Source organism: Neopelma chrysocephalum, unplaced genomic scaffold, assembly GCF_003984885.1.
Source record: "Neopelma chrysocephalum unplaced genomic scaffold, ASM398488v2 Primary Assembly neopelma1_66, whole genome shotgun sequence".
NCBI classification, from domain to species: Eukaryota; Metazoa; Chordata; class Aves; order Passeriformes; family Pipridae; genus Neopelma; species Neopelma chrysocephalum.
In genome coordinates this window covers 6633527-6660964 of record NW_020897725.1, presented here as the reverse complement: position 1 = coordinate 6660964, position 27438 = coordinate 6633527, and the positions used below count along the sequence as shown (strand labels likewise).

The 27438-nt window shown below is 38.6% G+C and overlaps 1 protein-coding gene across 2 annotated transcripts; it reads left to right on the top strand.

Annotated features, from left to right (window-relative positions):
- Positions 1-58: 58 nt before the first annotated feature.
- WASHC5 (WASH complex subunit 5) lies at positions 59-27436 on the top strand. Of its 2 annotated transcripts, none has more exons than XM_027684400.1 (29): positions 59-206; positions 1033-1332; positions 3446-3591; positions 4562-4646; positions 4881-4981; positions 5899-6091; positions 6646-6798; positions 9311-9424; positions 11427-11598; positions 12444-12571; positions 13357-13486; positions 14592-14704; positions 15334-15500; positions 16124-16199; positions 16847-16957; positions 17067-17207; positions 18622-18702; positions 19354-19455; positions 20075-20254; positions 20570-20694; positions 21222-21384; positions 22103-22205; positions 22309-22388; positions 23890-23993; positions 24449-24578; positions 24700-24796; positions 25193-25346; positions 25829-25916; positions 27007-27436. In XM_027684400.1, the coding sequence occupies exons 2-29, from the start codon at positions 1147-1149 to the stop codon at positions 27061-27063; spliced, it is 3480 nt and encodes a 1159-aa protein (XP_027540201.1). In that variant the 5' UTR covers positions 59-206; positions 1033-1146; the 3' UTR covers positions 27064-27436. The 2 variants fall into 2 exon arrangements, with proteins under 2 accessions (XP_027540201.1, XP_027540202.1); XM_027684401.1 differs by having other exon boundaries at positions 143-160.
- The last annotated feature ends 2 nt before the right edge of the window (positions 27437-27438 follow it).

Below are 27438 nucleotides of genomic sequence, written 5' to 3'. Positions count from 1 at the left end.
CGCCTCATCAGCCGGCGCCGTCATGTGACGGGAGTGTTCGGCCGCGTCGCACGGAGCGCCGCCGCCTCCCTCCATCTCTCCTTCCCTGCCTGCCGCCTCCCTCCATCCCTCCTCCCCTCCCTCCCTGTCCGCTGCCGTCCCCCCGCGCTGCCGGGGCAGGGTGAGCGCGCCGAGCTGGGTCAGCGGGGGGCGGCTGTGGGCAAACTGTGAGTTCGGCGGCGCCGGCGCAGGATGGGATAGAATGGGATGGGATGGGGTGGGGTGGGTTCGGAGCCCGTCCGGGCGCTGCGGATCTGGGCCCCGCGGTGCGCCCTGCGGGGGCGGCACCGGGGACCGGGGAGAGCTCCAGGCGCCCGTTCTGGGCCAGAACATTTTTGGGACAGCTCGCTGTCATCTTGAATTTGTCGCAGTGGTTCGGAAGGTTTTTGGTGAAAAGTCAAGCCAGCTCAATAACTTCGCATAGATGTTCCTGAAATACAGGCGCTTATTTTTAGCAGTGGTGCGCGCCCCATCCCGCTGGAAACATGTCAAGGAATAAAACTGACCAGGAAATGCAACCACAGCGTGGAAGCGAGTCCTTCAGCAATAAGTAAAGGAACAGAGCTGTGTCATTTCTATTTGCTGTGAAAGTTTTCCTTGTTGCTGAAGCCCCTTGCAGTCACTTTGTTTGTATTTTTAAAGTGACTATTAAAAACACATGTTGTGAAGTGTTTTTGCTTTCCTTGCTCTCATCTCCCAGTCGTGGTCACGATTGCTTCGGGATTCGTGACCGTTCCATTCTTCAGTAGTGCTCTTCAACTTTCCTGGTACAAAAGGTCATGCTTCCCTTGCCTGGTCACACAGGTCACTGTGTCAAACACAGTGTACGTGCTGAAGATGAAGTCAATGCATTTTTTTTTTCATTTCACAAAGCTGTGATAATTTAGATTTCATGAATTGAAAGGTAGGAGAGTATTCTTAAAAATACACAAATTAAACTATCAAAAACACGAACACAAAGCACTCTGAATGTGTCTGGGTTTGTTTTTACAGGTTATTCATGGCGCAGCTAGTTTCCTCATCGGGCTTTTTGCTTAAAATAACCTAAAGACTAACGATTAGACTCGGACCTGCAGGACCTGCTGCCCTGTTGCATCCAGCTCCACAATGGTGGATTTTCTGGCTGAAAACAATCTGTGTGGTCAGGCAATTCTTCGGATTGTCTCCTGTGGAAATGCCATCATTGCAGAACTTCTGAGACTTTCCGAATTTATTCCTGGTGTTTTCAGGCTAAAGGACAAAGCTGATCAACAGAAGTATGGGGATATCATATTTGATTTCAGTTATTTTAAGGTAAGCCCTTTTATTGTTAAACTTCTTAAAGAATTGCTGTCCCGCATGAGGATGCTTCAGGTTATGAAACAGCCATTCCTGACTATTGTGTTTACTAGCATTCTTCAGAATTGACTATGATTATTTGATTAGTTTTTACTAAAAATTAACCAAATTGAGGTAGGAAGATATTTGCATGCTGATGTTCTGCTTCTGGGATGACTAGGGTTTTATATACATTTGATCATACTCAGCCTCATCCATTTCAACATGTGGAAACAGTCTAGGAAAGGGTCTGTACTTAGAGCCCTTGGCAGGATAGAAGTGTAACCAGTACCTGCACTGAGAGTATCAGGGCAGGAAGGGGGTGGCAGTTCTAAGTGCATCTAAGAGCAATCCCAAAATGTTTGATGAGTCATCTACCCTGTGACCTTTGATAGATACCAATTATACAAAATGTGAGTATTGGATTCTGGGGAGGTGGTGGTGGTGGTGGTTGTTGTTGTTATTTCTTCCTGCAGAACTATTGCATTATACTTTCACCAGCAGGTTTTGAGCCTGTGCAGTTGGTTGTTTTCCTTCAGAGCAGTACTGTGGGCAGTATGCCCATCTTTCTTGGGTTATCTGTAGCTTATTCTTTGCAGCCATGAAAACTGAGTTCTGCTTTCCTGTCTGACAGTGCTGTGATTGTTCATTTGCTGGACTTGTCACGTGTGCTGAATAAATAAATCAAGGAGTAGTATCCATGGAAAGCCCGTATTTCCTTTCCAAAATTAAGCTTCTTGCAGTACCAAGTTCTCTCTGTTGTTTTCCAGCATGCTTAAGAGGGAACTACAAGACTATCTAATCTGACTTTATTTTCATTGTAGAGTACAAGAAATGTCAATAGTAAAGCAAGGGGAGGGACTTGCAAAGTTTTATTCTGTTTTATTTTAGTAAGAGTTGTAAATTTCAAGCACTAACTGTAAGCCTTGAATACTGAAAATCCTGAGCACAAATGATTTCACAATTACCTTTAGATCAAAGTGCTTGTTAGAAGTCTTTTTTTTTCAGAAATTATTTGAAAACTTCAAAGCAGATAGCTATAATTGGTAAGAAATATAATAATCCTTAAAACTGTAGTATTTTTGAATGTTAAAGAAGCATAAAGTTTTTCAGTTATAATCCCAAAAATCCAGAGAAGTCTTATTTATAAAGCTGAGATTAGTGAATTTACAGATATTTTTACTGCGAACGCACCACTTCTGCATTAATGATTCTCAGAATTACCTAATGAGTAGAGAGATTTGAGATTTTGAAAGTTGAGACTGTTTACTTTGTACATTTGAACTTCACAGACAGTTTGGGATCTGCTTTTGTCCTTTGTTTTTTATAGGTGTTTTGCACAAAGAGAAGCAGAAAAGCATTCTTAAAAACTCAAGAAATTGTAGGCTGGGTATTTTCAATTAAATGTTAATAATATTTTCAATTAAACATTAACAGTATTTTCATTTAGATGGTGATGGCAAGACCAAATAGTGGTTATGAGAAATGTAACAGTGGTAAAGAGTTAGAAAAGTTGTATTATTGCTTTAAGGAAGTCAGGCTGTTTATCCTAACCCTTTTTCCCCCATAATTGTTAATGACAGTTTCTGCCTTAATCTGAGGGACAAGTGCTCAGCTAGACCCAGAGTCTGTAAAACAGGTCTAATACTTTTAAGCAATTTGAATGTATCAAAAAGTACTAAGCTTTATGAGCCCTCAATGTTATGGTTATCTATCTGAAAAATCAATCAGATCCAATGTGTAAAGAAAAAAATTCCATCCAGGAGATAGTTAGCACAACAAAAAGCACCAACTGGCTTCAGATGCATTAGGGCTTTCCCAAAAGCATTGACTGTTCTTTTTCATTGGTTACATAGGATAAATCATTTTTGAAGTCATTGCAGATTGTAACAAAGTGTAAAACTCATCTTTGTGGAATCAATATTGAATCATAAAGTAGCTTGGAAAATTGCAGATCCTTATTTCAGCAAGAAATGTCAACTCTGTTTTGCACACAATGGTGGTTGTACGCGATCTGTGTCCTACTGAAGAGAAGTCAAGTAGAGGTCGAAGTCAAATACTGTCTCTAAAGATGAATTTCTTTTGTTAGGGGCCTGAGGCATGTGAAGGGAAACTGGAAGCCAAGCCTGAGTTACTGGATTTAGATGAAGAATTTCGTGAAAACAACATTGAAATTTTGACAAGATTTTATCTAGCTTTCCAGAGTGTACATAAATATATTGTGGATTTAAGCAGGTATGGTACCTGAAATACATATGGATAACCTGGGTAACTGTAGTGAACATTGACTTTTACTCCTGCTCTTCCCTACGAGCTTAATATGACTTGAAAACATGTAATCTCTCTACTTCATTTCCCCAATTGTAAGCTTGAGCTAGTTTTTCTTCTTTATCTTGGAGATTGTCCTGAAGATTTTTTTTTTAGTAAAAGAAGGCTCCATATCATTAAGCTAAGTTTTTTGTGGTCTTGCAAAACAGAATATCAGGTAAGTTTTTTTCTTTACCTTTCATTGGCATTATTTTCCTGAACATAAGTTTTCAGTGGAGTTGCCAGATTCTCAAGTTTGCTACTCTGACCTGTAAAAAACAAAATGAAAGGTTCATTAAATGCTCTGAGGAAAAGTTCCCGAGAATCTTAAGCATGATAATTGGGTTCGTTATTGATCTTGTATGGAAATATTAAATATTTAATATTGCTTATTAATAAGTAGTATTAATGGAAAATCCTTTAAATAGGAATAAATCTTCTGTTAATTAAGGTGAACATACTCTATTTTTGGCTCTGCCTTCCAAATTGCAATTGAGATCAATTTATGGTATTTCCAAGAGGTATTTTTGAGGTAACTTGAAAATATGACAGTTCTACTAAATTTTTGCATGGAAGCCTTCTCAGGCTATTATCCATCTATAACAAGATTAAGAGGATGAGCTGTAAGTTACCAGGTTCTTCTAATGTCTTTCACATACAACCATCAGGATATGCAAGGAGACTTTTACCAACTGGTTGGCACTGACTAGGAGTTCCAGTCCCCCATTTTATAGTAGAGTATCTCTTCTTCTTTGTCTGAGAAACTCCACTCTGCTTGTGCTAGGGAAATGTTCTGAAGCATCTGTTGACTTTTAGAGAAAATTGACCAATTGAGTTCTGAGGATGTATGATTTGAGAGCAAAATAGTCAATGACCAACTTCTTGTCATGATTCCTAGATACTTAGATGACCTCAATGAAGGAATTTATATTCAGCAAACATTAGAAACAGTCCTCCTCAATGAAGATGGAAAACAGCTTCTAGTAAGTATTTAGTGCCAAACTAGACAAAGGTTTAATTTTACCAAATGCAGGGAAATCCTGTGACTCACTTCAAGGAGAACAAAGACCAAAAATCCTCAGCGTACCATTTTACATACTGTATTGAATGCATAGTTGACATTGGGCTAGTTTGCCAATATGTGCTTTTCTTTAAAATGTTGCTACAGATTTGGGTTTATGTGATTTTCTTTCTTAATTGTTTCTCTTTCCAAACAGTGTGAAGCGCTGTATTTATATGGAGTCATGCTACTGGTCATTGATCAAAAGATTGAAGGAGAGGTCAGAGAAAGAATGCTGGTTTCCTACTACAGATACAGGTAGTGTATGTAGGTATGCAGAAGCACTCAGGGCTGAAAACTGTAGCATGCAGTATATTCAGTAACCTTGGTTATTGAATTAAGATAAATGACCTTTTTCATCACCTGACTGTATACAGATATTTCAGCAGAGCTCTCTGAATATTAGTAGAGCTCTTTACTTTAGCTGTTTGCAGCTTTAGTTCAGAAACAAGCAGCAGATTTTTCATTCTGTTACAGTAAACATTTGAAGTCCACAAATAAACTTTCAGCAAAACCTTTAAGGCTGCATGTGGCAGCTGTCAAAGTATCATAGGTTCCCAAATGTGCAAGGAAACCTTCTGAAAAGCCCTAAGTATCCACATGACAGATGTATTGCAAGTCAGACATCCTGTAGTTACAGTGCTTGATTGAGTAAATCAATGAGTTTTCCAGGGGAGTTGACAGCATCATGGTGTGACAGTTGGGGTCTCAAAAGGTATCAGTGCAAACCCTTTCACACATATAAAAAAAGGGCTATCCTATTCCAATGCTACTTTGACTGTGTTTATGCCACTCAGTATATAATGAGAGATTTTTTCACTCTGGAATGCAGAAGTGGATCAACAAGGGGAATTCAGAAATGGGGAGGGAAAAGTAAAAATTAAAAAAGGAACACAAACTCCTCTGAACATAAAGCTCCTTGTTTCTGTCCCTGAGTAAAGTTCCAATTTTCTGTTTGTGCTTTGTGTTCTGATCTGGAATTTCAGTAAGGACATTTATCAGTGGCCTCCTGTAATATGGTAAACATTATATCCATGGAGTAAATGACCAAAAATCTCCCAGACCTTAGTATCTGGTAATTTTCTTGTGAGAAAGATGTGGTTACAAGGAGTGGGAGGAAAGGAAATTATTAGGTCATATAGCTTGTATTTTTGTTCCTTTCTTTTGTAAAACAGTGCAGCCCGATCTTCTGCTGATTCCAACTTAGATGATATTTGTAAATTGCTTCGAAGCACTGGATACTCAAGCCAACCTGGAGCTAAAAGACCTCCAAACTACCCCGAGAGTTACTTCAGCAGGGTTCCCATAAGTGAAACATTCATCAGCATGGTGATTGGCCGCCTGCGCTCAGATGACATTTATAACCAGGTAAGTCACTCTGAGATAGAAGAAGGGTCTAAAGGGGAATATCAAATTCATTCTCAGGTTAGTTACTCAGCCATGATGTGCAGAAAAAAATAAATCACAGAGGTTATAAGGGAACTCTTGAGATCAACCAGTCTGACCCCCTGGCAGATTAAATTATCTGCATCCTAATCACCTCTTTCTTTGATTAAATTAATCCTTGTTTCTGTCTGAGATGAACTAAACATACCTAGTCCTTGTAAAATACTTATTTCTGGCTCTTTTTCTTTCAAATGATCTTATGCTCTATGGTTTATTCCTCCTTTGAGTCATTTACAGCATAGTAAATTCTTACTATAGCCTGTTAAAGGTAGCAGGCATCTACACAGCCAACTTTTATATTCTGGAAATGTATCTGGTAAATATACTGCATGTGTGTAAGCATGTCCAGCTTACCTGAATATCCTCCTTGCCTCCTAGTGTCTATACACTGTACTCTTTAATGTGCCCTATAATACTTTCAGGTGGCTTATGTTGCACTATGTTTTGTTCAGTTTTGTTTTGTTCCCTTTTTCTAGGTTTCAGCATATCCATTGCCAGAACACCGCAGCACCGCCCTGGCTACTCAGGCTGCTATGCTCTATGTGATACTGTATTTTGACCCTTCTATTCTTCACACTCAACAAGCAAAAATGAGAGAGATAGTGGATAAATACTTTCCAGATAATTGGGTAAAAATTAATTCTGTTTTAAAATTAATTCCCCAGATTTAATGTGATAGGAACAATTTTAATTATTGTTACAGTATACATTATAGAAAATAGTAATATCCCAAAACTAGAGTGAATTCTTCTCTGTGGAATTTTTACTGTGTTCAGAGTGAAGCAGTCTGTGAGTCAAACATTCTGGATAAGCACGGAAGGCAATCCTCTGAAAGTATCATTTATCATCTTAAATGCTTTAATCAACTACACTCTAATACCATCATGATAAAGTGAGTCATAGAAAAATGTGTGCTGGAAGGGATTTTAGGCATCTTCTAGTCCAGCCTCCTTCTCAAACCAGGGCTGACTTCAGAGATAAATGAGGCTGTTCAGGCCTTTTCCAGTTAGTTTTGAAAATATCTAAGGTGAAGACTCTAGAGCCTCTCTGGACACCTGTGTCTGTGCTTAATCACTCTCATGGTGAAGAATTTCTTCAGTCTGTACAACTGGAATTTCCCCTTTTGTAGCTTGTGGCTGTTGCCTCTTGTCTTTTCAGTGCCTGTGTCTGAGGTGGGTCTGGCTCTGTCTTATTTGTAACTTCCCTTTAGGCAGTGGGAGACAACAGTCAGATCCCTTAGTCATCTTTCTTCCAGCTTAAGCAAGCCCAGCTCCCATAGCCTCTACTAACATACTGGGTCCCCATAAGTGCCTTAGTGGACTTCTGTTCAATTCATTGTGGTTTGTCCATGTCCGTGTCATACAGAGGAGCCCAAATGTGGACATGTTACTCTAAATGTGACCTCATGAGAGCTGACTGGAGGAAAAGACTCACTTCCCTCAATCTGCTGGCTGCAGTCTGGCTGGCAAGCCAAGTGTATGATTACTTTTTGCTGTTATAAGGCTCCATGTCTCATTCATGTTTGGTTTGTCCACCAGGACACTTAGGTCCTTTTCTGCAGAATTGTGACATAGGCAGCCAGTTCTCAGATTGTGCTGTTGCAAGGCTTTGGGTTTTATATTTATCATTACTGAACTTCATGTGGTTTCACCTGGTGAATTCTATCAGCCTGTCAAGGATGCTCTGGAGGACAGTCTTGCTCTCCAACAAATCATCCCACACTGATGTTATTTGAAAACTTGTTTAAGGATTAATTCCATGCCATTGTCCAAACAACTTAGAGTCCAAAACAGTCACTATGTGTGATTCTATAGACCTTTCCAGATGCAGTGATCAAAATGGAATTACTGTGTCTCAGTATTGAGATTTAGGATTTCCATCCAGAATCCCTAGTCTGCAAAAAACTGCTACTGAAATAGGCTGGCCTGTAAGAATAGAGTCCCTAGGTAGTCTGTATCAAAGGCAGTCAGACTTAAAAAAGAAACTGTACATTAATTTCTGTATTTATGTTTGTTTCAAATTGTACCATAAGTGGAAAAGTGAAGAAAGGAGGGAAGAAACTGCAACAGGTGGCTATTTTGGTACATATCAGAACCCCTCCATTTCTGGAAAACTGCAAACTTATTTTTAGAAATGAGGACTTGCCATTGTGAATTTTTGATTATGCCAGCATTTTTACTAACTTGAGTTCACAGTACATATTGATATTTTTAGACAACACCTATCTTCTTGTGGTCAGATACGGATGAGTTAGCTCCATTGCATAGAGTACCTGACTCCTAGACTGAATTCAGATGGTTGTTAGCAGTTGAAGTGTAGCCTTTCAGGGAACTGTCATCTACAGGAAATAATGAGCTTCACTTCAACAGTATGAGAAGGATCTTCATATCAGCAGATCAGTGTCCCATTTGCTTTTACTTGACACTGTCAGAAGAGCTCAAAGGTTGATAGTGTCTCCATCGATGTGATCACTTCTGGATGGAGGAATATTGGAGCAATAGAGTGACAAAGCTCATAATGCCCCAGCTCTGTATATATCCTTCATCTGTCAGTAACCCAAGTCTTCCATTTTTAAGCAATTATCTTACAAATACTTGTTAGTCAATCACAATTCTGCATTTGTAATCACTCAAACTTGTGCTAGGAGTCTGAAATCAGTTCCTTTTTGTTCCTTAAAAATCACACAGTGTAATCATAATTTCCTTCTGTTTCTGTCACTGTGGAAGATGCCTTGCATTTCAATTTAGTACTTTGGGCATCCTCACAGTAGGCTTAATTCAGATGATTTTTTCCCCTCCTATCATGGTTGTTTCCCTAGTTTCTTTCGTCAGTCTTCTTTAGAGCATCATGGAAATGAAAAATAAGTCGTAAGTTCATGGGGGGGGAAATAGAGGATCATGTATACTGACTGAAAGAACTGTCAGGTTGTTTTCAGAACTAAGCCTCTAATTAACTGTCTGTGCCTCTTATTTCAAAGTCTTGACTTCCAGAGGTAGAAGAGCAAAAAGTACAGCTACCAAAAAAGTTTAGTTATCTCTTCTTAATACCCACAGTATGTCCTTTTCTGTCATACTGCTAAATGAAAACTATGTATTTTTCTTAATATAAATGCAACTTCTTTTTTTCTGCTTCCAATTTTAGGTCATTAGCATTTACATGGGAATCACTGTAAATCTAGCAGAAGCATGGGAACCCTACAAAGCTGCTAAAACTGCCCTCAACTACACACTGGATCTTTCAAATGTCAAAGAGCAGGTACGTAAGTCAAAATTAAGTATTTTTAGCAAGATGCAAGCAGTGTGGGCATCTCAGTTATATTCTGTGATGTCAATAATGCATGTGTCTTCTTCTTGCATACAACTCTTTGCACTGCATTCAAGTGCAATACTTTGAGTACATAACTTTGAGCTAAAGATACTTGAAAATTTCAAAATCTGGTCTTCCTAGCCCTTCTTGTTTCACTTCCTCTTACAGTGTTTTGTTTACCCTAAACGTTTCAGCGTTGTGACTTGACTGAACAGCTGCCAGCACTCGTTGCCATGCTGTTCAGTATTGGGGTGCCCTAAGCTGACTGTAGTGTTTGCTTTTGCATAGTGCGCAGTTTTGGCAGTCACACATTTATGCTGACAGAGTGAAGCACTCAGTTTTACGTGGGGCCACTTAAGCAATAATGTGGAAAAGCATCTGATTTAAAAGAATGATGCTGGAATGTTGTATGATACAATGCAGTTAAGGGTTTTCTTAAGTGAAATAATTTTTTCCATGCCTGAAAAACAGTGAGTAATGTTGTGTTGGCTGGTTGTTTGCTTGATCAACTAATCAGTTGACTGATGGTAGCTAAATCATAGAATCATGGAATATGTCGAGTTGGAAGGGACCCACAAGGATCATCGAGTCAGACTCCTGGCCTTGCACAGGACAACCCAAGAATCACACCATGACCCTGAGACTATCATCCAAACACTTCTTGAACTCTGTCAGGGTTGTTGCTGGGAACAGTTCCCTGTGGAGTCTGCTCCAGTGTTCAGCCACCCTCTGGGTGAAGAACCTTTTCCTGATATCCAAGCTAAACCTCCCTCGATTCAGCTTCATGATATTCCAAGTCCTGTCACTGGTCACAAGAGTGCAGAAATCAGTACTGGCTGCTCCTCCTCCCCTCATAAGGAAGTTGTAACTGCAATGAGGTCTCATCTCAGTCTCTTCTTCTTCAGGCTGAACAGATCAAGTGCCCTCAGGCGCTCCTCATACAGTTTCCCCTCAAGGCCCTTCACCATCTCCATTGCCCTCCTTTGGATACTCTCCAATAGCTTAATGTTTTTCTTATACTGTGGTGACCAAAACTGCCACAATACTCAAGGTGAGGCCACCCCAGTGCAGAGCAGAGCGGGACAATCCCCTCCCTCGACTTTTCTATGCTTTCAGACAGCTTCTAGACAGATGCCTAACATCTTGCAAGTAATTCCTTTCTCTTTCCCAGCCCCTTGCAAATTTTAGATGTTCCTCCACAGCTTTCCAATCATGCCAGTTATCCCAAGCCCATTCATCCGAGAACTTAGGACTTGGACTTATTTCATGCTTTTGTAAGTAGTAAGGGATGTCATTTGCCATCCTGCCAACTACAGCAATTTGTCCTGAATGGGTGTTTTAAAGTCATTTTAAGTAAGGTATCAGCAAAAACAGGTGTAATATAAAAGTGTCGATAAAGTTGGTTGGCAAGGTTCACTCTACTTACTAAATGATTAAAGCACACCAAGAAAACAAACAAAACCCCAAAGTCAATCAATCCAAGCAGAAATAAAACCTAAACTATCTCAGTGGAGGGCCACAGCTCCCACTGTGCATCATGATGCCACCTTCCCCACTCTATGCCCCCGCCAGGACACCAATCACTCCTGCCCTGACATTTAATTTATAAAAAGTATTTCCATTCTGTGATAGATTTTTGTTGTTGTTCTTTCCCATTAGGCAATAAAATACTAGTACCATTTTTTAGGACTCATTCCTCGAGAGTACATAAGTGAATATGGAAAGTTTACAAGTCTGCATTTTTGAAACATTATGCTTCCTGTGTAGGCTCTTTCCTTTAAAGTTTTTCTTGAATCCTTTGTCATGCAGTTGCAATGTATGATATTTCCTACTAGTAATGATGCAATTTTTATAGCACTTTTTTGATCTGTGTGCCGTTTGAGTTCTCGGGAACATCATATATTCCATTTGGGGCAAGGATTATACTGATGCAAGCTTTGTGTGTTTTAAGGCAAGCAGATACGCTGCAGTCACTGAGCGAGTGCACACGCAGGTGCAGCAGTTTCTCAAGGAGGGCTGTCTGAGGGAAGAGCTGGTGCTGGACAATATTCCCAAGCTGCTGAATTGCCTGCGAGACTGCAATGTAGCAATCCGCTGGCTGATGCTTCACACTGCAGACACAGGTGAGACTTTGTGCTATACCTGTTGCAGAGCTGTCAGTCCTGCTATACTGGTGCTTCATGTCAGGTCCTGAGGGGAGTTCAGCGTGTGCTGCTGTTGAAGTCAACAGTTTCATCTACTGTTTGCAAAAGATTGTTGGTCTTTTGCTAACAGTCTCCTAAAGTCTTGGCTAAAACAGCACATGTGCATTTCCTCGGTTCTTGTGAGCCAGACACAGGTATAAAAATGAGTAGAAGTCATGATCCTGATGAACAATACCCTGCAGAAAAAGTCTGGGAACATCTTCCTGAAAGTTTACCTAGCTCCAAAAGGAAAGCATTAGCCAACTTCTTAAAATCTTAGTAATTAACAGATTAAAAACAAGGGGGTTATTCTGTTGAACTGAAATTCAACTGAATCTGTTGAGTAATGTCTCTGATGTGAGTTTGGGTCTGTAAACTTACCCTGTTTAAATGTCTGTAAACATTTAGACATTCCCTTGGCTGAATGCTCATGCTGTCTTTGAGGCTTCTTGGTGTGCGAGAGGACTTCTGTTACACCTCCACACCTTTTGTGATGGTTTTAGAAATACTGATCTCTGGACTTCTCAGTCAGGTGGACTAGATTCACATACCTGCAGAAGCCTGCAGAAGTTTTAAGAAGGCTGAAGCACCACAGAAACCTTAATTATATCCTGTTCTAAGGAAGGGTTGTACAAGGGCAGTGACACCCATGTGAATGGAGAGTAAGTGGGGACTTATATATCAGAGCAAAATGCTTTTGCTTTCAAGCTATTAGAATCTCTTTACAAATTGAAAGCTTGGCCAAATTCTGTAACAATGGAGAAATGTTGTCTTTCCATTTGCAGCTTGTGATCCAAATAACAAACGTCTCCGCCAGATAAAGGATCAAATTCTAACAGACTCAAGATACAATTCCAGGATCCTTTTCCAGCTTCTTTTGGATACAGCTCAATTTGAATTCATTTTGAAAGAGGTAATGTGCCTTTTCAGCATTTTCTCCTGAATGACAGAATAGAGCAGTAGATTCAATAGTGCATTATTGATTTGTTAATTGTGAGACTCCCACAGAAGATTACAAACTACTATTGCTCAGAAGTAACTTTTGCAGCCTTCTCAATAGTTGGCAAGTTTCATTCTTACCCAGTGTGTTTATATTTACTCAGAATTTTGCATGAACATCCTGACAACAGGCATAATAAAGTCTGTTGAGGAAGATGTGTAAGCTTTTATCCTGCCATACTTCTCTCTTTCAGGCTTTCTTTAAACAGAGACAAAAGCCTATGTATATTAAGGATAGGCTACTAAGGAAACTCTTACACTTATGTATGAAAAATTGCTCATTAGTGCTCTGGTACAACCTGGTAGTGTATTTAAGAGTATGCTTAACCTCATGTCCATTCTGTTTTGAATTGGTTTTTCCTGCATAGGCTGAGATGACTATGTGAAGTAGAAGTCAACATTAGATGAGAGTCTTCTAAAATCTCTAAGCTGAAAAAATTACTGGATATTTTTAAAAGTGACTAAAAATCAAAAAATCTGCATTGTACTGTTTTATAAAATTTAGTATAACTTCTGTCACTGTATGTCCATTACAATCTCTGTATCTCTTACTTATTTTTACCTTTGTATTTAATACCAAGACCTTGAGGTTATGTAGTAATCACTAAGTCAGTTCCATCTGTTTTCAGTATTTTATTTCATCTATTGTGACATGCCTTCTTGCCAGTTTTGTAAACCAAATGCTTTGTTTTTCGACAGATGTTCAAGCAGATGCTGTCAGAAAAACAAGCGAAATGGGAGAACTATAAAAAAGAAGGATCTGAAAGGATGACTGAGCTTGCTGATGTCTTCTCAGGAGTTAAACCTCTTACTAGAGTGGAGAAAAATGGTAATTATTAAAAACTAAACTGTGGGGGAAATACTAATTTTGATTTATATTTGTAAAAGAAAATACATGAGGGTAATACTGATAATAAGAACAATTTTCATGTCCCTCAGCTGCCACAGAGGTCTCTTACTTGCTGTCTTCTTTAGGTTTTCAGCATCTATTCCATGTGTAAGCGATATTTAGGTACCTAATATTTAGATGGCCCTATTTTTAAAAGTATTTTTTATCCTTTTATTTAGATAGGCCGGCTAAAACTAAAAAATGCCAGCTCACTTTTCTATATATAATGGAGTTCACATTACTGTGTTCTATGTACAAAGGAGTGAGAAGATGATCATGCCCATTAAATATAGGGGTGGTTTAACCTCTCCTCTCATTCTTTCCCTGGCTATAGCCTGGACTTCAAGTGTATCAGCATCTTTTCAAACCTTATTTTACTTCCTCTCTACACTGCATAGTATTCTCCAAGTTCTCCAAGGGCTTAAAGTTGAATCTATACTTCTTTACAAATCCCTTGCTCAGTTTTTTGAAGCATCTTTGTTTTTTTCTCTTGAACTGGTAGAGAAATATGAATTGTAAATCACTTTCTCATTTGTTCAGGAACATGGCATAAAGTGTTCAATGTAAGGGAGACATTTGTGATCAATCCAAAACAACAGAGCTTAGAATACAGGCAATTTTTTCATTTGCTTCCGGTTAAAAGCAGAATTACCTCACTGAAATATTTCCGTTTATCTTTTTGATGTTAGCAAACTTGTATCTAAAACATAGAAGCTGCAACAGCCAAGGCAATTAACATTGTAAAACAGTTAATAAAACAGAAATTTATGTTTAAAGTGCTTTATCATATTTGTAAAGATTTCTTAATGCCCATTTATGTTGGTACTTTTTTTAATGTTGTATGTAAAATTTACCAAAGCGTTTGCACTTTACAAGCCTGCATGTTGAAAGACTAGAAATGTACCAGTGAAATTAAAACTTTTAAAAATAGTATTCTACATGTATAGCTTGTTTGTTTGTTTGTTTGTTTGTTTGTTTGTTTTGACAAGTTCCCTGCTTATCATACACGCAGAGATTTGATTAAATGTTTCTTTTTCTTACATAGAAAATCTTCAGGCTTGGTTCAGAGAAATCTCCAAGCAAATAATGTCTCTAAACTACGATGATTCCACTGCAGCAGGCAGAAAAACTGTACAGCTAATACAGGCTCTGGAGGAGGTATGGCAGAGACATTTTGAGATAAATGATCTCATCCTGAAACAACAGAACACTTTTACACATGCACTGACTTCCAGTAGCAGAGATACCAAACAGATCTGCATTTTAACAATTGTTTAAGTCCATTAGGTCTTTGCAGTTATATATCTACAGTAAGCAGAAGTTTCATGTAGACCTTGGGATTGTAAAATAAGGGATATAGTATGAAAAGTCATGCCACCTGTAGCTGAGGGTAAGTAGGGTTTTTCGAAGAATTAATTCAGTATTAAACATTATTTGGCAACATTACTCATTTTTTAGAATTTCTAAAGATAAATTCATTTGAAGCTAGAAAGGGTAATTTGAAAGGCAAAATAAAAATATCCATAATTTTTTGTGTACATTTCTTCTACTTCCAGGTTATAGAAGAGTACTCTGTATGATGTTTCACAGTACAGCTCCTTGAGTAACTTTGTGAAATTTATTATTTAATACACTGTAAAACAGGCCAGGATTTATTAAGTTTCTTACTGCAATAACATCCTGAATGGATATGTCAATTTTAATGTTTGTATTACTGTCCTTAAAGATAAATAGAAAACAAAAAGGAGTCCTTGTATGGATTTTATTTGGTTGGTTTTTAAATTTAGGTCCAAGAGTTTCACCAGCTGGAAAGTAACCTCCAAGTTTGCCAGTTTCTGGCTGACACACGGAAATTTCTGCATCAGATGATCCGAACCATCAACATTAAGGAAGAGGTCTTGATCACCATGCAGATAGTTGGTGATCTTTCTTATGCTTGGCAATTAATTGACAGGTATGTTAGCAGGACCTTTTTCTTCCTGTCAGTCACCATTTGCAAAACTTGTGGGAAATAACATGCATAAATATAATTAATACTATAAAATTTCCAATTTAAAATCAGCCTTGAAATCTTGTTCTATGAGTTGTTGAGTATATTGAACTCTCATCAGCCTGAATAGGAGATAACAGCCATCCTTGTCATTTTGTTAGCTGCAGTTTAAGTGATAGTGTAACTTTCTACTGTCTATCCAGTTCTAACTATATCAGCTTTGTTAACCTTCTGTCTCCAACCTCTAGTCTAATTAAGTGTTCTCTAAAATACTGGAGGTCATATTTTGACCAAAAACAAATAAGGAAAGACAAATGTTCAAGAGAACCTTTTCCATGGCGTGATTTTGCTGAGCTGCTACTTCATTACCCTGGCTGTTACCACTCCCTGATGCCCTCTTCTTTTGCCCCACCTACCCCTTTATCATACAGGGTTTTTCTAACCAGTATCTCTTCAAACAAAAATCCTCCTTTAGTGAAGTTCTTTAGTCTGTACCATTTCTGCATTACACTGGTGTCAAGTGATTTAACAGTTGACAATATGATCAGGGGAAGAAGCTGATTTGTTTTTTTTGTTTCCTACCCCAGCTTTACGTCTATTATGCAGGAAAGCATAAGAGTCAGTCCATCTATGGTAACTAAACTCAGAGCCACATTCCTAAAGGTAAATATGAACAGTACTGAATGTAATTGAACACTGCAGGTCCATCCAAGAGGTTTGTTAATAAGGCCTTAAGGCTCTAAGATCACAGAATTGTCAAAACTTCCTTTTACCGGCATTTTCTATATCCAGTTCTTTTAGACAGTAGGGTTAGTTCTAAAGAAAGTACAACCAAGTTATGCTTGGCTTTTTATGCAACCACTTATATTGCTGCTGTTAGGCAAATAAGTCTCGTTGTACAGGCTTTACTGGTTACAGTTATTTGCTGGAGACATTGGTACATATGTCTCCAGAGGTGGGATCCTCTGCATATGGATCAGAGCAGGCTGAAGGAATTACAAAAGTTATGTTGGCTGTGCCCTTTGTCTGTCATGATGAAGCTCTGGCATCAAATGTAAAACTACAACAGAAATTTCTCATGCAGCTGTTAAGATTAAAAAAAAAAAAACAAGAGGAAGGTAACCTTATGGACTGTTGGACTTTTTTTACTTTTAACAATTTATTTTTTTTCTATTGGAAAACCTGATGTAACAGTGCTCTTTAGGAACAATCTAGTGCTTTGAGTTGAGATTAAGAGCCTGACCAAGAAAACTCGTGATTTACATTAGAAAAACAAACACATGAAGTTAAAATACTAACTTTATTTCTAGCTTGCTTCTGCACTTGATTTGCCTCTTCTCCGCATCAATCAAGCAAACAGTCCCGATCTCCTCAGTGTGTCACAGTATTATTCTGGCGAGTTGGTTTCCTATGTAAGAAAGGTAGGTGTTTAAAAGGCATAATTGCCTTGTTCTCTAATTGCTTTTTCTTAATTGAAGATTACTTTTTAATGAGAGTATACTGTGTTTGTTTCTTCTCTCATTTACGAAGGTTCTACAGATAATTCCAGAAAGCATGTTTACATCTCTTCTCAAAATTATAAAGCTTCAGACTCATGATATTAGTGAAGTGCCTACACGCCTGGATAAGGACAAGCTACGAGATTATGCTCAGCTTGGACCACGATATGAGGTGCAGTTAAAACAGGGAATTCTGTAAAAGCAAACCTTATAGGTGGCCAACTTCAACCTAAGTTTAAATATACATACAGCTCCATAGAGTTATACTTCAACAGTGAAGTTGGATTTGTTGACTAAGAGTTAAAATTGACTAGTGTTATTGTGAGCATACCTTAGGTTTCATGAGGACAGAAGAGTAACTTTTCCACTACTATTTGTAAAAGTCTCAACTTCTGATCTTATAGAAAAGGGGAGGAAAACTAAATAAATTTATAAATGAGCATAAAGATGTTTTTATTTATTGGAGGGGAGGGAATTCTAAAAACCTGACTCTGAAATGAAGCCCTCCAGATTTGGCATGCTTGTTCCGAGAAAAGAAGATCGAAGATAGGATGAGCCAGCAAGGTTGAGCTTTTTGCTCCCCTCAAATGAGAAGAGAGAACGGAGGCACATTGATTTGATCAGATAAAGCTGCTATTGCTCATTTTGTCTATGGGATTTTTGCTGCCCTGTTAACAGTCTGGAAGAGTGAGCAAACTTTATATATACTTGGTTTTATTTTAAGTAGAGAAAAATGAGATGCAAAAAATGGAGTAGACCAGTAAGTCTTTCCGTCAAAGAAAGACTTATGATCAGTTAAGATGCCAACTTTTCCCAGCAGATTTTACCAAAGTGTTAACTTGTTAGGTGTTTTATGCAAAGAAGCTGTGATCTCTGATTAAGCTGATGTTCAGACGTGAACACTAGGTTTAGACTCCTCCATTACACTTTGTAAAGTCAGTCTGATTTTTGTATGGATAGGAATGGAGGAGGAGGTAGTGTTCGGTAATGGTTTATTTTGAGGAGGAAAAGGGAAAACACCTTATACAACAGCTTTTCACTTTTGGTTTCTGTAGAACTGTGGGTCTGAACTGTGTAGTCTCTTCTATATTGTAAATACCTGGAAGGCAAAAGACTGGCTTGTCTGTACTCTGAGCATAAGGATACTTTTAATTGTAAAATTTAAGTGAATGTGTTAGATCAGTGCAAATACTGAAGTGGACTCACTGTCGTAGCAGGCTTTGTTATGGAATGACTACTGTGAGCTGTGTCCCTGTCCTTCAAAAGGTACCCTCTAAATGTTTTGTCCATGACATTTTGTACACATGAGATATAGCTGGTCTTCCCTTCCATAATCTCTCTGAATCCCTTGAGAGATACATGTTTTTTCCTACTGGTAAGACACCTATATTCATCTAATTAAAAGAAAGGTAATTATTGTACTATAAGTAAGTCTAGAACAAGATGTAAAATTGGAAGTATATAATGCAAATTATTTAAATCTAAAATAGGAAGCTACCACTGGGAAAGATAGATTTTTTTTTTAGAGTAATTATTTAAATCTATTGAATCGCTTCAATAAATGGTGTTTTCTCTTTCTGTTAAAGGTTGCCAAGCTAACCCATGCGATTTCCATCTTCACTGAAGGAATCCTCATGATGAAAACTACTTTAGTTGGTATCATCAAGGTAATGATCCATTATTCCAGTAGGAAAAAGTCATTTGGTGGCAATTAGCACTTTAGCACAGATTTCAGCACAATGTATGAGACCTTGAGGAAAGATAAAAAGACAAGAAAATACAAGTTTGCATACAGATTTTCAAACAATGATGCCTAAACGGGCAGGCAGTTAAGAACTAAGGTTTAAGGTTGTCGAGAACCACAGTGCCTATTGTAAATCCACCTTAGTTGGTGATCTTTGGGGGGTTTTTCTAACTGGAAAGTTTTTATGAAGAGCTGTTTCTTCTACTGGTATAAACTGCCCTTCCTACATTAAGCCTACATTGATACCTCTTTGAGGACCAGAAGCAGGTATTCTTGAAGAAACATACACTTCTTAATGCATACTGGCTTCTTAGAATTGTACAACATTCTCAGTGGAGCATGAACAAAGTTTGAATATGAGAACTGCAAACCTTTGCCATTCAACTTAAAGAAATTTTTATTTAGTAGAAGTATATAAATTTTTATTCTTTGGACAAGCTCTGGTGGGAAAGTGCATCTGTTAGCAAGGCTTTCGTATTTATCAAAAGTATTTATAACTTTCTTGGTACAAACTAAATCCATTATATTTTTTATACCTTTGTGACTCTAAGAAAAATATGTTTCTTTTACTTAGGTGGACCCAAAACAGTTACTAGAGGATGGAATAAGGAAGGAGCTGGTAAAAAGGGTGGCCCTGGCTCTTCACAGGGGCCTCATCTTTAATCCTAGAGCCAAGGTATGTTAGAGCTTGATTTGATTTTAATTTTTTATTCATCTTGGGTCTGCAAGGACCTCTTTTATTTTACTGCCTTCTAGAAAATAATTTGTGCTTTTCTGTACAGATTTCCTTTTTCTAAAAAAGTACACGTTTGAACTTGTACAGATTATTTGGAATGCCTTATTTGATGTTCAAATGAGTTTATAAACTGTTAAAGAGTATATGGAATTAAAAAAATATATTTTTCTTCCAAAGTGTCCTCTCGATTCTGAATTCACAGTTCTGCCTTTGACTGTCATGACTGATACATATGCCAGGTAAACATAGAAAGGCAGTGGTAAAATAAGGAGTGTGACTCCTGTACAGATTGTTGACACTCCCAGATCAATCATTAGTACCCCTAAAGCCAAAAATAAACATTAAAAGCATGGGGAAAAATATTTAGTAAGAATTACTTCAGATATCAAACAAACTTTGATAAATTTCTCAGTGCTTTTAAGCTCTGGATGGAGCATTGTGAAATGCTCTAGAGGTTGTTCTGTCAGGGCATTTAGAAGCCTTTTACATTTTCTTTGAATCCTACCTGTTCTTAGTTTTGGTTTTATCTTTTTGTTGTTGTTGTATTGTTTATCTGTAGCCAAGTGAACTCATGCCCAAACTGAAAGAAATGGCAGCTACAATGGACGGATTCCATCGATCATTTGAATATATCCAGGATTATGTCAACATATATGGTTTAAAAATTTGGCAAGAGGAAGTATCTCGTATTATTAACTACAACGTGGAACAGGAGTGCAATAACTTCTTAAGAACAAAGGTGCAGTTCAAACCCAAAACCAACTAAAAAGTTGATAAGTGTCTTTCTATTTGGCTGTTAGAGCCTGTGGCAGATAGAGCATATACACCCATTGTGCACAGTTCATACTGTTGTGACTTGAAGTAAATGTTCGAATTACTGCGTAAAACATCTGCCCCTACCTTATTTTGAAATATTTCAGCATCCCTTCTGCATTAGTTGCACATCAGAAGAGGAAAGTACCCCAACCAGAATATTTTAATATCTTTTTGTCATAAGACTCATTCTTGTCTTTGCTTCATTCTGTTGCAAATTACTCTAAAACTAACTTTTCAGATTCAAGACTGGCAAAGCATATACCAGTCTACTCATATTCCTATACCAAAATTCACACCTGTGGATGAATCTGTAACATTTATTGGTCGGCTCTGCAGAGAAATCCTGAGAATCACAGACCCAAAGTAAGTACTGTGTGTCACAAGCTTGTATTACATCACTATGGATTGTACTGCTCCAATTCCACCATATACAAACCAAATATACAACAAATAGTTTTTCATTAGCTGTCATATGACCCTCTTTGTCCAAAACCATAGTCACCCAGTCCATCCTAAATATTAGTCAAGAAAAGTTGTGATTTTAGCCTAAGAAGGAAAAAAAGCCAGTCTGAGTTTAAGAAGCACTTGGACAAGGTAATGATCAAGAATCACACATGGCGAAATTCTTGAGATGTCCTGCACAGGGCCAGAAGTTGGACTTGATGATCCTGATGGTTCACTTCCCACTCAGTATATTCTGTGATTCTGTGAAATGGAAGAGAGAGAAACCAGGGAACAGAACCCTTGCAAAGAGAGGAATAACTAAACATCACCTGAGATACTGGGAGATTCTTTCTCAATTAGCTGATTAGGATAACTCATTACTCACGTTATCACAGGAACTGTCTACAGCTGATTCTGAAGTAGTTGTTTGTTTATTTTTTCCTCAGAATCACGTGTTACATTGACCAAATGAACACCTGGTATGATATCAAGACTCATCAGGAAGTAACCAATAGTCGTCTCTTCTCAGAGATCCAGGATACTTTGGGTACCTTTGGTCTCAATGGCTTAGACAGGCTGCTGTGTTTCATGATTGTAAAGGAACTGCAGGTAATTTTTGAACTTCAGTTTCTCAAGGTCACGATGCTTTTATTGTTTAATAACTTCTAGTGAAATTAAAAAATCTGTTAATTACTAAATTGGTAAACTGAAATCCAAAGCATTTGAAAATGGGTGTTTGAACACATAGATAAGAATTTCAGTTACAGATAGAATTATGGAAGCTGGTGCTCTTAAGTAAAGGTGCTGTGTAATGCCAGGTTGTGTGTTACAGGATGCTTTTTGAAAGTGTACCCTGTGTGTGTACTTAGAAGTTGATCTCAGGTCAACTTCTATCCTTCTGTCTAGATATCAACAAAGATTAGATGGTTTGGGTCTACCATGATATAAATACAGTGTCAATTCTATGTAGTGACTTTCCCTAATACCTCTATGTGAAACCAAGTTTTTTTGTTTCCTGAGGAGAATCCAGTTCTAACCTGGTTAAAGATTTTAAGGAAAATAAGTATCAGCAAAGACAGTTCTGCCTGAAAAACTGAATTAATAGTTTTCCAAGTGGGTATTACATGATGAGGGGGATCTTCTAATTGTCCTAACATTGATTAACACAACTCCAAAAAGAACAGAGTCTAGCTACAGAATTCCTCAACTCTAGTTCTGTGGAAATAGTCTTTCCCTGCTGTTAAACAATGTGGCTCTTGTGCCATCAAGATTAATCATAGAGTGCATGTGTGAGGATTTTACTTACTTATTTCTTTCTTTTATTTAGAATTTCCTCAGTATGTTTCAGAAAAATATATTGCGTGACAGGGCAGTACAGGATACCTTAAAAGCACTTATGAGTGCTGTCAGTCCCCTTAAAGGAATTATAGGTAAGTGCTTACTGGTTAAGATGGAAGAAAGCAGTTGTCTTTGGACACTTGCATTTATTGCTCTTATTCTGTTTTTAATGCCTCACCCTTTTGCTTTCCTCAGCAAATTCAAACAAGATTTATTCTGCAGCAGTTGCAAAAACACAGAAGATCTGGACAGCATATTTAGACTCCATAATGAAGGTAGGTTTATGTAACTTACTCCTACACAGAATTCACTCCAGGCTCTTTGGTTATATTTGGCCCCTCAATTCAGGAAGGACATTGAAGTGCTGGATCAAGTCCAGAGAAGGGCAACAGAGCTGATGAAGGGTCTGGACCACGAGTCCTATGAGGAGCAGCTGAGGGAGTTGGGCTTGTTTAGCCTGGAGAAAAGGAGCCTCAAGGGTGATGTTATCGCTCTCTACAACCACCTGAAAGGAGGTTGTAGCTAGGTGAGGGTCAGTTCTTCTCCCAAGCAACAAGTGACAGAACAAGGGGACATAGTCTCAGGCTGTGCCAGGGAGGGTCAGGCTGGCCCTTAGGAGGAATTTTTTCACAGAAAGCCTGATTAAAGATTGGAATAGACTGCCCAGGGAGGTGATGGAGTCTCCACCCCTGGAGGTGTTTAAGGAAAGACTGGCACTTGGTGCTGTGGTTTAGTTGACATGGCTGTGTTCAGCTATAGGTTGGACTTGATGATCTGAGATGTCTTTTCCAACCTAATTGATTCGGTGATACTTTAATCTGCTTATTTTACAATTTGTATTGTGTTGATTTGGAATTGTGTAGCATCACAAGTGAAGCAGGCTTGGTTCGGCAAGAGCTCCTGAGCTTCATTTGTATGGGCAGCTCACACTCCAGAAAGTGCTTCATAAGGAGCATCACTGAGATTCATAAGGAATAGTTCACCAAAAGCAGAGTCTGGCACTAGAGATTTGATTTGGGAAGACCAAGTTAGTGTTCAGTATCAGGAGCTCTGAGACTCCCCACAGTGCCTTGTGACCATGATGTGCCCAGGGCTGAAGTTTGGAGCAGTAGCATTTCCCAGACTTGCCCTGTTCCCACAGAGGGCATTGTACCATGCTGAAGATTCAAACAAATCCTTAACCTGGCTCTTTATTTTGTCTCTGTAATTATACTTTGGGACCAGCATTTTTCAGACTGCTCTGAATGTTTATGTTACTGGAGGGAAGAGGAAGGGTCAGGGAAGGGGAGGGTTGACTGCCACGAGCCTCTCTGGTGGTTTTTGCCCCTGCCTTGCTGATCCTAAGGTTTAGGGAGAAGTGGGGAACAGAGTACAAGCATTTTCACTTACCAATGAAAAACAAGTAACTGGGTTTTTTATACACATTACCATTTTTGTGCACTTTTCACGTAGCCTGTATTTGCTACCAGGAACTGTGTGTAAATCTCCAGCGCTGTGACTCATCTCTCCTTTGAGCGCCCCACACAGCTGGGGTCGGTCAGATCTGACTGCAGGTGGGCTGAATCCGTGCCTGGTACCAAAATGAGGGAGCAGATCCAACCATGATGTCTGTCTGTGCTTTGGGCAGCCCTACAAAGGCTGTTTAGGTGTAATGAGGACTTCGTGTAATCTGCTTAACTGTAAATTGCTACTCATTAAGTTTTTCCTTACTTGACTTTACTCTTCCTTGACTGCCTTCAGTATAACACCCCACCCTTTTTGTGTTTGTTTCAATAGGTTGGTCAGATGCAGATTTTAAGACGACAGATTACCAATGAATTAAATTATTCCTGCAGGTTTGACTCCAAGCATTTGGCTGCTGCTTTGGAAAATCTCAATAAGTAAGGAGCAGAATGTGCTGAAGAGCTGCATGTATCACTGAGATGTAAATGTTATCAGCCCAGTAATCCTTAAAATCTAAATTACAGCAAAATGTGGAGATTGTGTGCATGTTTTTGTTGATGAGTATTTGAATTTTAACCCAAGAAAAACATAAAGCATAAATAATATCTGGGCAAGTAATTAGTTTGAACATGCACCTTCTAATGGCATTTGGTTATACCTGGTTTTGAGGTCATACTTAGATGAGAAGAAGGAACAGTGAAAATGTGGGTCCTGATTTGGAAACAAATATGATGTTTGTAAAAAGATACTCTGAAAAAGGTGTTTTACTCTTGCTTGTAACAGTTTCGTGTCTTTGAAGTTTTTACATTAATATGACGTGTGGCATCACGGAAGGTTTATTTGGGGATAATTTCAAAAAATATTTAATATAATAAATCTATTTGCCTTTTAGAGCAATACTGGCTGACATTGAAGCACATTATCAGAACCCATCACTACCTTATCCTAAAGAAGACAACACTCTTTTGTATGAAATCACAGCTTATCTGGAAGCTGCTGGCATTCACAATCCATTAAATAAGGTCAGGCATACATTCTGGTGCTTGGTGCAGTTTGCTTTTTTCTATTTTATTGATTATTAACTGAGAAAAAAATGATATGTAAAACAACTGGGCTATTCTTTTTTTTTTTATTTCCCCTCAGATATACATAACAACAAAACGTCTGCCATACTTTCCCACCGTCAACTTCCTATTCCTCATTTCCCAGTTTCCAAAACTTCAGTACAACAGAAATTTAGGTAATGTATAAGTTGTTGTTTGTCTAAATCTAATGAAATCCTGTGTGAAATTATCTGTAGATAAGATAGTGAAATTACCTCCATAGAAAATACACAGTTTCTGACCTTAGTCCATCATGCTGAGACAATTTTGTTACAATATTGAAGCCAAATACAATGTAGTAGGAAAGAGAATCCAAATTCCTGAGTTTCTCATTCTGTCCTATACCTTATTAATATCATTAAGTCATTTACCATGGAAGACATGCAGTTGTTACATTAGTTTTGAATTTTTATGTGTGGAAAAGCAAAAGGGGAAACACAGCAAAAAAGTAATGAAGAGTATCTTACATAAGTTTGCTGTAAGAATATGTTCTGTTTTATAAATGTATATTTTTGTGGGTTCTTTCTGTGCAGGAGTTGTGTGCAAGCGGCCAGCTGATCAAATTGACTGGCTTCCTTTGGTTCTGGGGCTCCTTACCCTGTTGAAACAGTTTCACTCAAGATACACAGAGCAATTTTTGGCTCTGATCGGTCAGTTTATTCGTTCAACGATGGAACAGTGCACAAGGTATCAGTGTTTTACTTTTTACCTAAGTATTACCTCTGTGAAGAGAGCTTCAGTAGTATTATCACTGCTTTTGCAGTATTTTTTTTCTAGCAGAGTACAGTTGACATTTGCAGCCTTTCAGTACTTGAAGGGAGCTTATAAAGAAGATGGAGAGGATCTTTTTACATGCACAGGGAGTGACAGGACAAGGGGGAATGGTTTTAAACTAAAAGAGGGGAGATTTAGATGAGATGTTAGGAGGAAATTCTTTCCCATGAGGGTGGTGAGACACTGGAACAGGTTACCCAGGGAAGTTGTGGATGCCTCATCCCAGGAAGTGTTCAAGACCTGGTTGGATGGGACTCTGACCAGCCTGGTCAGACTTAGTGGAAGGTGTCCCTTTTCCACACCTAGTGGTAAGGGAGGCTGGCATTTTCAGGTAATTTTATCCAAATAACTGCTCAATTAGTAAGAATGTGATCTCCATGGTCGTTTAATTTTAGCCAGAAGATTCCAGAAATGCCTGCTGATGTAGTGGGTGCCCTCATGTTCTTGGAAGATTACATTCGCTACACAAAGTTACCAAGAAAGGTAAGAAAGAATTCCGTGTCTCTAAATATGCCCCTGAAATACCCCAGCTGTTTGCCCTGGAAACAAGAGCAGGGAACGTGTGGTCCCACTCCACTACATCCAATGAAGGGGTCTGGCCAGGCAGAGGGCTCCCCACACCTTCCAGTTTTACTGCACTGGAGTGGCATAACAAGTAACAGGTCAGGGCCCTGCTGATGCAGAAGCAGCCCTGATTCGTAGAGATCAGTCCTGTTACCACAGGAATAAATAGATGAGTATTAATAAAGGATTTCAGCTTTGTGCAGTTTTAAAACAAGTCTGTTTAAATTAAACTTCAGTCTACATTGCTGGGGGCTGTTGGAAGGACAAAAAATGGAATTTCCAAGATATTGCCAAATAATGATAAGCTTAGCGGTATTCTAAACACAGGTCAAAATCTAATTAGCAAGTCTGAATTTTGGTGAAACAATACATCCAGTCTTTTTTTTCCCTTCCTCTGAAAGCCTGACTTCCCAGGCAGCTTCCCTACCTCTTAGGTAAGAGAAGTTTCTTATACAAGTTCTTCTAGAACTTCTCTTATGCAAGAGAAGTTCTAAAAGTCTCGACTTCTAGAGGGACTTTATTTCAGGGTTAAATGCAACTTAACTACATTTGAAGATGATTTATTATTTTTATGTGGAATTAAAAATAAGTCATAATCCCATTTGCTGTATATAGGCTGTACTTCAGGTGTTCTTGAATAAGCCATTTCCCAGCTAATACTCACAATGAAGAGAGTGAGATTCTTCCAGTCTCCACTTCCCAGCTCACAGTCAGTGTAGTAGAAGGTCAGTCTGATGTAGCTGGTGCCTGTCCAGCTCCCACTCCAGCCTGGTGCTGTGTGGAGACAGCAGAGAGGGTGGCAGCATTCCTCCAGTCTTACACAGTACCTGTGGTTCTCGCACTTCCTCACAGGATGTGCTGTTCCTTCCTTGCTTTGTTCACCAAGCACATCCTAACACCGAGGTGACTCAGGTCAGTATTGTGTGTGCTTGAGTCATAGATTAGATGTGCTTGTTAATGGATGAAAGGATAATGCAAATGCCTAACTGTGTCTTCCTGTATCCCTCAGGTTGTTGAAGCACACGTGCCAAGTTTCATTTTTGATGAATTCAGAACTGTTCTATGAATATGGAGAAGGACTAAGTCATTCCCCCCAAACCTGAAGTGGGGAGTTGAGGCCTGGGCATGAGACAAGTACAGCTGTTCAGAACTGTGTTTTTTCTGTGCTTTACGGCAGTGCCTGCAGCTGTCTCTATGAAATGTAACCATCAGCACTACATAACCCTTGTTTGAATCTTGACATCATACGCACTGTGTATCTCCTCCAAACAGTTGTGCATTTCTTACTGCGCATTATAAATGCTGCATGCGATTGTTTACATATAAATCATTTAGGTTTTTTGTTCTGAAGAATTATTTGTGGAAGTTTGATTTTTATATCAGAAATGAACAATGAAATTGGAAATAAAAGTGTTGGATAGTTTGCCAGGACTGATGAATC